Here is a 13,330-nt window from a genome sequence, read left to right as displayed (position 1 = left end):
AAATCCCAGTCATTTCTGGGGTCACCAGAGCTTCCCACCAAACTTCAGCAGGGTAAAAGTGGAACCCCAGGCTCAGCTGTGTGAAGAGAAACAGATCTGACTCTGTGAGTCTGAAAAAGTTTGCGCCAAGAGACTTTGTACCCAATTAAGGGAGACTGGCAACTCTGAGAGGAGATTCTAGGCTGCAGTAAATACTTTGCAATGTTCATGACTGTCTCAGACATTCATGTGGAGACAACACTGTAACATAGGAATAAGGAGAAGGCATTCTACCATTCTGCCAGCCACATCTCTGCAAAAAGTTAAGAACTAGGGAAAGGAACTATGATACAACAGGAAAGCAATTCCTATCAGTGAGGCCAGCTCTTATATACTCGCAATGATTATCTTTTGAGATATTCTCCACACCATGTACAACAGCATCATTTATATTTTGGTACATTTGTTTCTCAAGATCTGGACAGGATGATATAGAATGTACTCAGAAACAACCTATAAATAAAGGAAAAAATTATGCACTACCTGGAATGTCTGGATGAAAAGAATTCTAGCACATGCTGGAAGTGCTTTTTCACTCCCTGACATATAACTCAAATCCCACATACTGCTGGTCCTCAATTCTATATCTAGTCTCAATAAATTGTTAGAGATTTTTGTTCTGAGAGTTTGTTTTTTCCTTCTTATTATCCACCAGTGAGAGCTGTGACCTGTGGCTAGAATGCTAGGATGAACAATTATCTGGGAAGCCTTCCTCCTCATCCAGACAATCCAACGTGTTACTGGAATCCAGACCCAAAGCTTGAGTCCTGTAAGCCTTGTAGTCCACAGTGGCTCTCCTCATTTTCCATTGCTCAGAATTCAGGAATTCTGGATTCTGAGCAATGGAATTTCCACCAATGCTTTCAGTACCTCTGCCTCCAGTGATGGTGACAATGATGGATCTACCTTATAGAAGTTTATAATCCAGATACATGTTTGAAGGACAGTATGTAGTAGATCCAAAAATTACCTTCCAGAATTAAATAGAAATAATATGTTATAGATCATCAATGGTTAGCTATCAAAAAGCAAAAAAAAAGAGTAAAAACAAGGCTAGAAGAACTAATGATAGTATATGTTTTTGAAAGTGACAATGTTCTGCAAGTTTTCAAACGATCTGTATAGTTGATGCAATTCTTCAGAAAGTACTTTGTGCCTTATCACATTTCACAGTGCTGATGAAACAATTATATGTGTTACTTCTCCTGGTGTGCAAGTACTTCCAGTAATATCCTTGGTGTTCCCAAAATTCAGCCTCAGGAATTTTCTTCCTTGGATTCTTTCAGTTTTCACAAGCAGCTACAGCAAAGACAGACTGGCAAGGAAGAAAATATGATGAAATTGTGCTATATTTGAATGTAGGAAAGGAGGATGTGGATCACCATGTTCAAGGGAGAGTTGAGGAGGTGAAAGGAGTAGGAAAGGGAAAGCTGATAAACCCTGAAAGAAGCCTGCATGTAGGTAATTATGCCCACATTTTCTGGCTCTTTGTTGTTATATTTTGATAATGTGATAGTGGCTCTTACACTGTTGCTATTTGTAAGTTTCCCAGAAGGGGAATAATAAGGAGCTACCAGTTCTGTAGTGCATGGTGGCTTGCTTTGGCTGTTTTATTTTGAAGTCCAATTTCATGCCAATGGAGTGAGTTAATGTCTGGGTAAGGTGAGATGATTCTTAAATCCTGCAATTGTTTGTTTCCTTGGTTTTGAACTGGTTCTTGAAGAGCTGTGTGTGCCATAAAGCTGAAACTCTATACAGTAGTCAATGCCTCGGAGTAATTGGGAGGTGAAATCTTAGCAAGTGAGACATACTTTCAGTCTGTAAAGAAATTCTAAGGAGTGCAAAACCAACATAAAACTATGGGACAAAAATTAGTCCAGAGGTTGTCCAACCCATTTGTCTTCACATTTATCTGGCAACAGGTTATTACTGAAGGACTAAGAGGAAAAGTAAAAGATAGAGTAAATTGCCCTTGTTTGCCATCCCTGCAACAAGGGAGCAGTGGGATCTAGGGCCTTGCTAAATTGCTAGTTTCCAAATTTATTAGCCAGTGATAACTGTATCTGAAAACTCTTTTAATTTAATTTTAATTTTAAACTATTTACTTAATTTAATTTGATTTTAATTTGAAGCTATTAACATAATTGAACTGAATTGTGTCACGTGAAAAAGTACTCCCTTGTCTTTAATAGAAATGCATGCTCTTGTTATTTCTTAGGACACCCTATTTTTCCTTTATTGTGAAATACAGTTAGAAGATAATAGTAATAGTAATAGTATTAATAATAGTAATAATAATAGAGATAATAGTAATAATAATAGAGATAATAGTAATAATAATAGAGATAATAGCAATAGTAATAATTAGCCACTGCATTATAGCTTCTGCAAGGAATTAATGATTTCTGTGGACTTTTACAGCAACTTCTGTGCCTGTTTTTTTTCAAGTCAAAGAAATGAAGTCTGTTTAATTCCTCCCTGTCTTTCACTGGAACTTCATTCTAGCCCTGTCCCCCTCTCTGGACTGCTCGCAGGAGTCTGAGAACTCTTGTCTGTCCTAATGCCCACTTGAGAACTCCTGATTAGGTGTAGCACATTTCCCTTTCCCAGGTGTATTATTTTGCACTTGCCACCACTCTAGTTCACCTGTCAGGTTATCACATGCTCATTCATTATTGAAGACATCATTCTTTACAGTTTCAGTATTCAATGTCCTGAACAAAATGCTTGCTCAGTGTCCTAATTCTCAAAATGCTGAGAGTTGGTTTTGCATTTTGGACATTTTGCTGTACAAAATTTCTGTTTACTAACTAATGTAACTGACTTTACAGCTGATTTTTAATATTTTTGAGGGGTTTTTTTTGTGTTGCAGGTCTGCTGTTTTTCTGTAACCAACAGAAAACAGTTTGTATTAAACTCAAAAAAGTGCTTTAAGTTTTCCCTAATACATTTTCAGTCCTTCTGCCTTTGACTGAAATGTTAAGAAAAAGACAATGTTGTTTTACAATGGTCCACCAGTGCTCAGGCAAGATGCTTTAATTTTTATGTGTTCTTTCAAATAGTTTTTGCTTTGTCAGCAAGCAAAGTATTGATGTTTTGCATTTGAAATAAGATGTAAAAGCAAAACTAAATCTTTGTGGGTGGGAGGTTATCCCTATTGTTAATTCAGCTGGAATCTCATGCAGAATGCAAACTAAATAAAAGTATAACAACCTGTTATTCAATACTTCGGGCAGCAGCTAAACTTTAATTTTGCAATGAAGTTTAAATCAGCCTTCAATTAAGGACCACTAGCTAAACTGAATTATTTTAGAGGAGCTTTTAAGTTTTACTATCTTTAGTTATTGTAGACTTTGTTCATGATCACCCCTGCTGTTTCTGCTGTTCTCACAGACCAGTGCTGCTCTGTACTTTCTGCTTTTGAATGCTCTGTGTCCTGCTTAGGTTTTCTCTTTTATGGTATAATCAAATTTTATCTTATGCAGACTCTGATTTTGTGTGGGAATTTAATCTCTGCTGTTATTTCATTTTAATTCTTGGTCAAATCTGACTAAGAATTCACTTAGAATTGTTCCCATAGGCTCTTGTTAAGATAGATTTTTGTGTATTCCATATTGCCAAATTGTTTCAGAAATGAGTTAATATTTATATGAACTTTTCTGGAGTCCTTGCTTTTAGCATTTGCATAGGTTGAGATGTACAGCAGTTTTTGAGGAAGATGTTCTACCCAAAGATATGTTTATTGTACAAATACTTATGACATTTCATTATGATTTTCTGGCTTCCATGCCTTGTAAAATGCTAGGTGTAGTTTATTTCCTAACTGATTGCCAGCACACTCAGAATCTGAACATAATTTCTTTAGAATTTTTACACGAAAGTTGATGTTTCTAGATGCTGAATACTTCCTAAACTGCCTTTTTTCCTTCTGATTTTTTTAAGTGCAACTGCCTGTTATTTAAACTCCGAATTTAAATTTAAAAATATTTTTCCAACATATTTAAGATTATGTGACATAATTATGGAACGTTTATTGCTTAATAAAGAGTGCCTTAAAACTGCAGAGTGTAACAATTTAAGAAGGTCCAAATCTTGTCACCTGTGGGTACCTATAGAAGTAATGATTATTAAAGACTATATGCCAGACTTGATAGACACCTGTTTTATACAGAAATACATCTACTGAAGGGAAGGTCTTTAAAACAGTTTTATTATAGAGGAGTGCTTGTATATTTTTAGCTGCTGTTGGCCTAAATCTAGTATAAAGATGCTATTTTCAGATGAAACTGTTTCTGAACTTGGATCAGTATTTGTAATGTTTCTTCAACTGATTTTTTAACCTGACAGGATATTCTGTTTACAAGATGACTGGATCTCTACTAACTTTGCAGTTTATATGTCCACACTTTAAGACAGTCTCTATTTTGGACACACAAAAATCAAAGCATGACTTTTCCTTTATTTTCTCTAAGTATGTAAATGTTCAAATTAAATAACTGTCATTCAGTTATGTAAATTGCATATGCAAATATCTATACGAATGCATGAATTCATTTGTGCGTGAAATGTACAAGTGCATAAAACTAAAGCAGCCATGTAGTTCAGCTTTTACAATACTGATGTGCTTATAAAGCTTTGGGTGACAGAGAAAGAGCAAAGAGTTGCCTTGAAAGAAGGTAAGTTACTTTTAAAATAATATTTTATGCCTTAAAAGAAAGCCATAAATGAAAAAATAATATACCCTTAGGATATCCATGAATTTGTTACTCATAGTAGGCTTCATACTACATGTGTATGGAATTCCTCTATAGAGATATCCCAATACAAACACATAGGCAGTTCAAATTCACTGACAATCCAAGTGCTTTACTCAGAGAATTTATTAATTCTTCTCCCTATAACGGGAGTAAGCTGAAATGGATGTAAAACTTTTTACTGATTTGGTGGGTATTAATTATTCTGACTTCTAAAATTCTTTCTATGGACCATCAAAAGTTAGAATTTTTGAAAAATCAGAAAATGTGCCAAATTTTGGAATTTGGAAAATGGGTTCATTGCTCTGGTGGCTAGCTAAACTGGCCAAATACTGCATAACTACTTCTTGGTTTTTGTGTATGAACTATATTAACTGAATCAGGAATGCTGTACTTCTTAAACTTTTCTTAAACACAGAAGTGTAAGACTGACTTTTATTAATGTTTTTACCTTCCAGCTTAACTGTGAGTGCAAAGACGTTTCTCAGGTACTGGCTATGTGTCTGTTCTGCCAGAGTGAATTACAGGGAATTACTGCTAGGTCTCTCATTTTTTTTTTTTCCTCTGGGAGAGAATTAACTGGCTCCACAGGTCTGTTCTGCCTGAATGAGAGACCTTCCATCTGTTGAAATTACCATAAATATTGTAGCTGATATGAGACAGCACCTGGGGCCTTGTAGTGGGTGACAGACCTTTTTCCACAGTGCACTTGTCAGCCAGCAGACAGGAGAACACAGGAATTTCTTAGAGACTTCAAGCAGTGTGGGTCCTGCTTCAACAAACCTACGCATGTGCTGCTTTCACAGCCCCTTTTTTGAAGGGATGATGCACAGGTCCCTCCCTGTTGTGTGCTCTGATATGAAAGGTTGAGATGAGCAAATTCAAAATTCTGGCCCTTTACGTTTACTGGTAATAATTTATTATGATAATAGAGGAGATCGCTATTGTCAGAAAAAAAAAAGATTAATATAGGATAGGGGTTTGATATGATTGATATGATTTGCAAATAATTTGATATGATTTGCATCTAGTTACTCGTCAAGGGTCATTTACTTTCTCATTCCAACATTAAAAAGGCAAATATAAAACCTAATATCTTAAGTTTAATAACATTAGACTATTTTCTAGAATTATCTCTTTACAGAAGGTAGTGTACATCTGCTTTCTGGATGTGGGAGCCTGAGTCACTGTGTCACAGTCCCCTGTCATACACCCTAATTTAAGTCCATCATTGTAATTAAAATAGCTATATGGATCTGCTGTGCTATCCTCCATGCCTTTACTAAAATTTCCATCACATACAATCGTCTTCTTTTCTGCCTAATATCTATAAAAAAACCTAAGAACACTTCACCAGCAGTCCATCTGAAAGGAGAAAGAAAGCAGAGATGCAGAAGGGAAATATGATTTTCCTAAGGTTATATGAAACGTCACAGCAGTGACTTTCTACATTTTACATCCACAAGGAGCATTTGGAAAAAAATGGCTCTTCTGCAGTAGAACATGCTCGTGTCCAGATGCTGCATTTTTCCTGACTTAGGTAAGGGAGCGACTTGGAGGCTATGTCAAGTTCAGTTGTTTGAACATTACCCTTGTTCGTTGTAGGCAATTTTAAGCAACTGCAGCTACCACTTGTCTGTTAATTGTGAACCCTGCGAGTGCTTTGTTTTATTACTTCAGTAATTTTGTGTGTCTTAGTTTATCTCATTGACAATAAACACCTTATTCCTTGCTTTCAACAGGCACCATCCATTGCATTCCTTTGATAGCAAAACTGAAAAGCATTGTATGCACTTCTGAATTTGCTTAAGAACATTCCATCCATGGAAATCCCAGCTTTCTTCTCTTTGGCAACACTTTCCATAGTTTGTGCAGCAGTAACTACTATGAACATTTTCATAGAGTTTCAGGAAAAATTCCTGTGTCTCTGAGTCTGCCCCAAACAAAATCACTTGTGTCTCCTGCAGTACTCAGTGTTGTTGACTGTATTGAAACCCTACAGAGGCAGGGAAGTTTCTGTTTCTTCCAGAATCCACAAACAATAGCTGCATTATTTGAGTTACAAAGTTAAAAAATTTAAACTAAGATATTATACAAGGTACCTATTAAAATGCTCTTCTTCTTTCAAGTAAATTTTCCATGCTCATTCTTTTAAACTGTTTTTCCACACAGCCTTCTCTTTTTGGCAGGGGATCCATGGTCTGTGTTTGTACAGAACCTTTCACACAAAATCCTGGTAAGTGGTTAAGACTTATTTGCTCCGTATTAGTGTTACCCCATAAGCAGTTTGGACAATCAGTATTGTCTAGTGCACAGTGTGTTGTACTGGGCTCACAAATGGGCTTTTTGCTTGGTTCTGTAATTGCTGTATAATCCTTGTTGAGCCAGCAGACCTCGGTTTTACTGTTTCTATACTCCTATTCTCCTTCCCTATCTTGATGTATGTTAGTAAGCAAACTGCAGACTTACTATTCTGCAGCGTGCAGCAAAAATTAGTGTCAGGTCTAGAATGGGCTTCTTATGCTTTGCTATGATTTACCAGACAAAGATATTTGAAATAATTGCATGGAATTTAATACCAGTTCACTTGCACTTAAAAGCAGTTGTCCCTGTAAAAGTAAATTCCAAGCTCTTGAAATTTTGTGGAAGGAGAAGAAGTCTATTAAACTGAACCATGTCTAGAACTGTGCAAAATATCTGCAAATAACCCTCACAAAATTTATCTAGCTTTAATATTTCTCACTAATATTATGTTAAAACTATGCTCTTCATAAAGACTCTTTGTGAACCATTTTCATGGAAGGGATTTCAGGAAATAAATGGTTTTGTTAAGAGAAGATACCTCATTCTGACTGCATTATATTCAGTCAATAGCTGAAACATGCAGAAAAAATCTGTGGGCAGTTTTAAGGACTGGACTTTCAATTTCATTATCATCTTGGTGTAACAGCTTAAAAATGTTAATGCATAGTGCTCTTATTGCTGGTGCAATTTTCTCTGGCTTTGGCTATTTCATGATGAGAACTGCTATCATATTCATATATATTTGTTTTATATACCTTTTAGGGACAATTTATATTTTAAAATAATTGTGTAAAGCAATTTTCATATCATATGGTTCAAGCTGTAATGAAACGAGAAAACATAAAATATTTTTTCTCTTATAACTGCTGCAAATTCAAAACAGAAACAGAGCAAAATTGTCAGCTTTGTGTTTGTATAGGAATTCATATTTAAAGTCATATTTAAGACCTGGCCATAATACAATCCAAACTGGAATTTATTATTTGGTTGTTTACATTTCCTCTCATATACCATGTTATAATCTTGCCTTTGACTTTATATGAGATTCCCATTGGGAATGCTGATGTAAGAGTTTTCTCATTTTAAAGACTGTAGACAATAAACCCAACATAGAGTATGGAGCTGGATTTGTGTCTAGACCACAAAAATAAATAATATAGGCATGCATATAATAATATTTTCCTATAAACATGAAAAGATGGTGAATGGTATGCAAATCACCTCCATTTTCTCCCAAGCAGACGTTAGTACATGCCTGGTAAAACACACGTCAGAAGATAGAATCTCATGGGGAAAGCTGCACACCTGCTTGAACCACAGGCAATGGGGGTAAGTCATAAGGCAAATGTGACTAAAAACCTCTGAAAGTGATCCTGCAATGCTTCTTTCATGAAATACAGAAACCAGGGTTAAAGAAATGTGAGTGGATTGACTTCATCCTGCATAGTTTATTGGCCTGAGGTCTGTGAATAACCATCAGAACTGTTTATCTGAATGGCACAAGTCCTCAGTTTCTCAATTTATCTTTTATTTCTATAACAGTGCATTAACCATTAGTTGGATTTTATTGTTCTAACTTCTTTGACAATCACAAAGTTGGCAAGGGAATGTAACCATCCCCAGCCTATTTCTAATACCGCAGAGTCCATAATTTATGGTTTTGCCACAGTTACATCCATCACACTTGCATAAATACAAAAGGAAACCCAGGATATAATTTCTAGGAGGCACTGTTGCTCCTGCAAGCAGCAACATATTTATTCAACAACTGAAAGAAACAAGTATGTTATCAGGATGAAGGCCTGGAGGAGTCACTTTGAGATTAGTTAAGAGGCATCTACTTTGTTTGCCACAGAAAATACAGGAAATAAGAGATTTGCCTTCAATATATTGAGTAGTCTGAAGACTAACTTGAGAAGTATAAGACTTTAATCCACTGAATTATCCTATGTAAAAAAAGAATTTAAACATGCATAAAATTGCACAGTATTACACCTGCAAAAGTTATATTTAATTATTATATTTATATTAACTAATGCCTATGTGTCCATTTTAGTATGAGAGTTCTGCAGCAAATATGTAAAAACATCCTTCTTACAAAAACAATTTGTATGCTAAATGAGGCATTGTTCAGTGTAGAAAGGAGTTTTTTTCCACAAGTTTTAGAATAATATGGAAAAGTATTTTATTCCCATGAGAAAGAGTACAGTCTTGCAGTACTGAATGATTCTCGGAAGGAAATTAAATATGCCATTTGTGAATTGCATTGATTTTTTTTCTGACTGCTGCCTACCCAACTAAAGAAGTTTAAAATGTTGTTATTCACCTTGAAAATTACTCTCTACTTCAAAGGGATCTCTAAGTATAATCCACTTAATATCCACTTAATATTACAAGGCACGTGGATGATAGGAGGGCACATCTTCCGAGTAGAGGAGATTTCTCTTTGCCAAAGAGAATTTGGCAATTCTCTTTGCTTTTCTATAATAAAGAAAAATTGTTATAAAAAAAAAAAAAGAAAAAAAGAATAAAGGGCTTTAAAGGGAAAGAAAAACACATAAAAAGAAGGGTTTTGTTAGATTCCAGAGAATGAAGATTCTTTTCAGAATAGGATTACTTAGAAACTAACTTTTCTGATATTTCACAAAATCTCTCCTGAGAGCTGGTGACACAGCAAATGAGATGGTTTCATCAAAAGTCCAGCTCCTTGTGATGCTTGTGATGCAGCTCCTCTAAGATGAGTTTGCTGATCTTTACCTGAGCAAAGTTTTTCTACTTAGATTATTGAAAATCATTCAAATCCCTGTATAGGACTATCTGCTTAGTTTCCTGATTTACTTTGAGCTCTCTCAGAGAACCAGTATGATTGCAGAGTTTATAAGGACTTGAGAACTGATCAGATATATTTTCCTGAAATAATTCATCCTGCAAAATTGAGCAGCAGTGCCAGCTCAGTCAACCAAGGCAGTGTATTTGTGTTTTAAATACTAGGACTGAGCAGTGGGTGATTTTAATTGAGTTCTCCAAGCTGTCTATAGACTAAAATCCGTACCTTCCTCTCTTCAGATAGTTGAAAGAAAGAATACATCACAGGTGTATCCTAAACATCCATAACAAATCCAAGAGGTCTGCCACAAAACTTGGGAATGCCAAGGAATACATCACCATAAGGAACTAAATATTGTATCACTAGTTAGAGGAACAACTTTGTAAAGAGCATTCAAAGCTTGTTAGAGCTTCTGACCAGAAGACAACAAAACAGAACTGATGGAATTAAGTTTCTTCCAGACTTTCCGTGCAATCCCATCTATCCCCTATGGACACAGGCACATTGGAGTGTGTCCAGAGGAAGTAATGAAAATGATCAGAGGACTGAAATATCTCTCTCGTGAGGACAGGCTGAGAGCATTGGGGTTGCTCAGCCTGGAGAAGAGAAGGCTCCAGGGACACCTTAGAACTTCTTCCAGCACCTGAAGGCCTAAAGAGCACTTGTAGTGTTAGGAGAGCAAACGGCTTAAACAAATAGAAGGTAGTTTAGATTAGATATCAGGAATAAAATCTTTTACTGTAGGTGTGATGGAGCACTGGCACAGGTTGCCCAGAGACCTTGTGGATGACCCATCCCTGGTGGTGTCAGAGAACAAGCTGGATGGGGCTCTGAGCAGTCTGCTCCAGTGGGAGGTGTCTCTGCCCATGGCAGGAGGACTGGAACCAGACTGGAACCTTCCAACCTAAACAATTCTATTACAGGATTCCATTTTTTATAATCTATTGCTGGAAAACCAGGAGGCAGACAGATGTTTTGCATATCTTTGGTTACAGACGTGTGTTATTGCCCACAATCAAGTTTCAACTTTCTTGGGTTTTGGCACTGTGTTTTTGAGATATGTTATCTTTGATAATAATAGGACACTGTGGAGGAAATACCTGCTCAGATAGTAAAAGAAGAGAGTGGAGTACAGAGTCAGCTTCATAGCAGCTGCATATAGTAGCTTTTACTGTTAGTCTGTCTATAAATTTGGAAAACCATCTTTCATTTTGTCTGTATATTAATTCAAACCTCTTATTACATTGTCTCTAAAGCAGCAATAGCAATGCCATGGCTTTCTGCAGATTATAACACTTCTAGGACATAGGATGTTCACTTTTTAGATTTTGGTGTGTGCATCTTTGTAAAATTATTCAAGAGAGGGTGTGTGGGGGTGTATTTTGTTGTTTTTTCTTTGTTTACCTGTGACTAAACTGGATACAATTAGTGGCAGGACCAGCATCTGCAGCATCCTCATGAGTAGTTCTCCTGGAAATGAAAAGTATTTCACTTCCCGATAGCTCATCTTATATGATCGAAGAGAAAATCCCAGGATTACACCTGAAGGGAGGGAAAAGAGATATCATTACTCAGTCTTTTAAAGAAGCAGTAGCATCTGAACATGAACATCTGTAAAGCATCTGAAAAAACATCTATACTGGACATATCTAATTGTAACCTGTACTATTTACTATGCTGATTTACTTTCTCTGGTATCATCTATGAGTAGCCCTCCTGAAAATGTTAAGTTATTGCCATTTAGGAATGGTGTTCCCAATTTAGTGTTCCCAGTGAAACACTGCAAGCCACATCCCACTTGCTCAGCCCCCTGCTCCCTCCCCCTGTGGTGGGATAGAGAGGAGAGCTGGAGGCACAAAATGTAGACACCATGTATCGAGGCAATAACATTTTACTGAAGACAGCAATGAAATAAGAAAACGAACAGTAATAATTTTAATAACGAATCATGGAAGAGGTGAATGATTCACAGACGAGTGCTCACCATGCAGAAATCCCAAACATGCTCCAAGAATCAGAAAGGGCCCCTTCCCCTGACCCCAAAAATTACATCAGGCTTTATAGAATAACCCCTGGGTCCTGGCTGTGCCCCCTCCTGACTACTGCAAAATTAACCCTCTCCTGGCCAGAATCAGCACAGTCATTTAGAATGATTTTTGTGCTGCTATTTTTTTAAATCTGGACTGCCATCAAAGGCACACCTTGAGTGCTAATGAAAAGAAGCAATCCCTGCTACTGCAGCCAAGTGTCTTGAATTCTGAGATTTTGAGTGTAATCCTATATGCTATGCATATACGTACTAGCTACCAGTCATCAGAAGTCTTGTCCATGCCTGTCTACTCTGTGGGCCTGATCCTACAGATGTGCTTCAGATTGAAGGAGATAACCAGGACAGACATATTTGAGAATCCCCTTGTGGTTTAGTCTTTTCGCAGTCAAAAATGAAGCAGGAGGTAAGCATCTCCACCCATGCCTACCTTCAGGAATACTGACACTTGCAAAGAAGCAGATAATCAGCGCTGAAAGGCCTTACTGGATGATTAAGTGGTGGGTTTCAATGCCTGAGGGACAGGAGCAGAGGAATGCCTGGAGCCATTTATCTTGCTGGGAACAGATAAATGATACTTGAGATACATTTACAAATGGAAGTCATAGGTGGGCTCATGTGTGGAAAGCTAAACTTCCCAGCTACAACTTTGAAGATTTTGTCCTGCATTTGCCACCAACTGCTTTGTTTGCATATTTATTTAGTTATTTGGTCAGCTGACATGACCAGTTGCAATTTGCAATTGTTAAATGGCTTGGTGCCTATCTGATGTAGGACTGCTATACCCCGCCAAATAACACAGGGCTTTATCTGGAACACATTAGCCATACACACGGTGAAACTCAACTATCTCTCCTCTCCATTCAAGACTCCATGTCCTTCAGCACTGTCTGGTACTGGCATTTGGGTAAACTGTGTGCAGAAAGCTGGATCAGACAATTGATCCTGCTGCAAACCACAGTGGGTTTGCAGCAAACAAATTTATTTTACTGGGTTAATTTTCAGCCAGGTCAATTCCCTGATGCAATTATTTTGTACGGCTACACAGGGGTTGGTGCCTTCCCTGGTAGATATGTGCCTCAGAGAAGAGTGGGATTGCTCTTTTTGAAAGGTAGGCAGACTCAGGTTTCATAAAATGTGCTATGACACTGCTCCTCGGTGATATTAGGCAGCAGACCATTCCAGATCCACTCTAGATCATGTTAGAACTTGAGTACATCCTGAAAATGCTGCTGATTATTGACGTCTGCTGGTGAAAGGGAGCATCTGTAACTCTCAATTTAGTGACCTCTGTTTGATCATGATTTAGGGACTTCAGCAGGTTGATTAAGCAAGAGGAGTCCGGAAATGTCTTGCATA

The 13,330-nt window shown here is 37.1% G+C and overlaps 1 protein-coding gene across 1 annotated transcript in view; it reads right to left on the bottom strand.

The window, feature by feature from the left end:
- The window catches only part of SLC1A3 (solute carrier family 1 member 3), a 63,732-nt gene that overhangs the window by 33,439 nt on the left and 16,963 nt on the right, over window positions 1-13,330 (bottom strand). The window contains exon 3 of the mRNA XM_064735266.1: window positions 11,329-11,466. Within this exon, the coding sequence (XP_064591336.1) occupies window positions 11,329-11,466 (138 nt within the window). The remainder of the gene's footprint in view (window positions 1-11,328; window positions 11,467-13,330) is intronic.

Source organism: Zonotrichia leucophrys, chromosome Z (genome assembly GCF_028769735.1).
Source record: "Zonotrichia leucophrys gambelii isolate GWCS_2022_RI chromosome Z, RI_Zleu_2.0, whole genome shotgun sequence".
NCBI lineage: Eukaryota > Metazoa > Chordata > Aves > Passeriformes > Passerellidae > Zonotrichia > Zonotrichia leucophrys.
The sequence above is the reverse complement of the archived record's forward strand: the minus strand, read 5'-3'. Positions and strand labels throughout refer to the sequence as shown.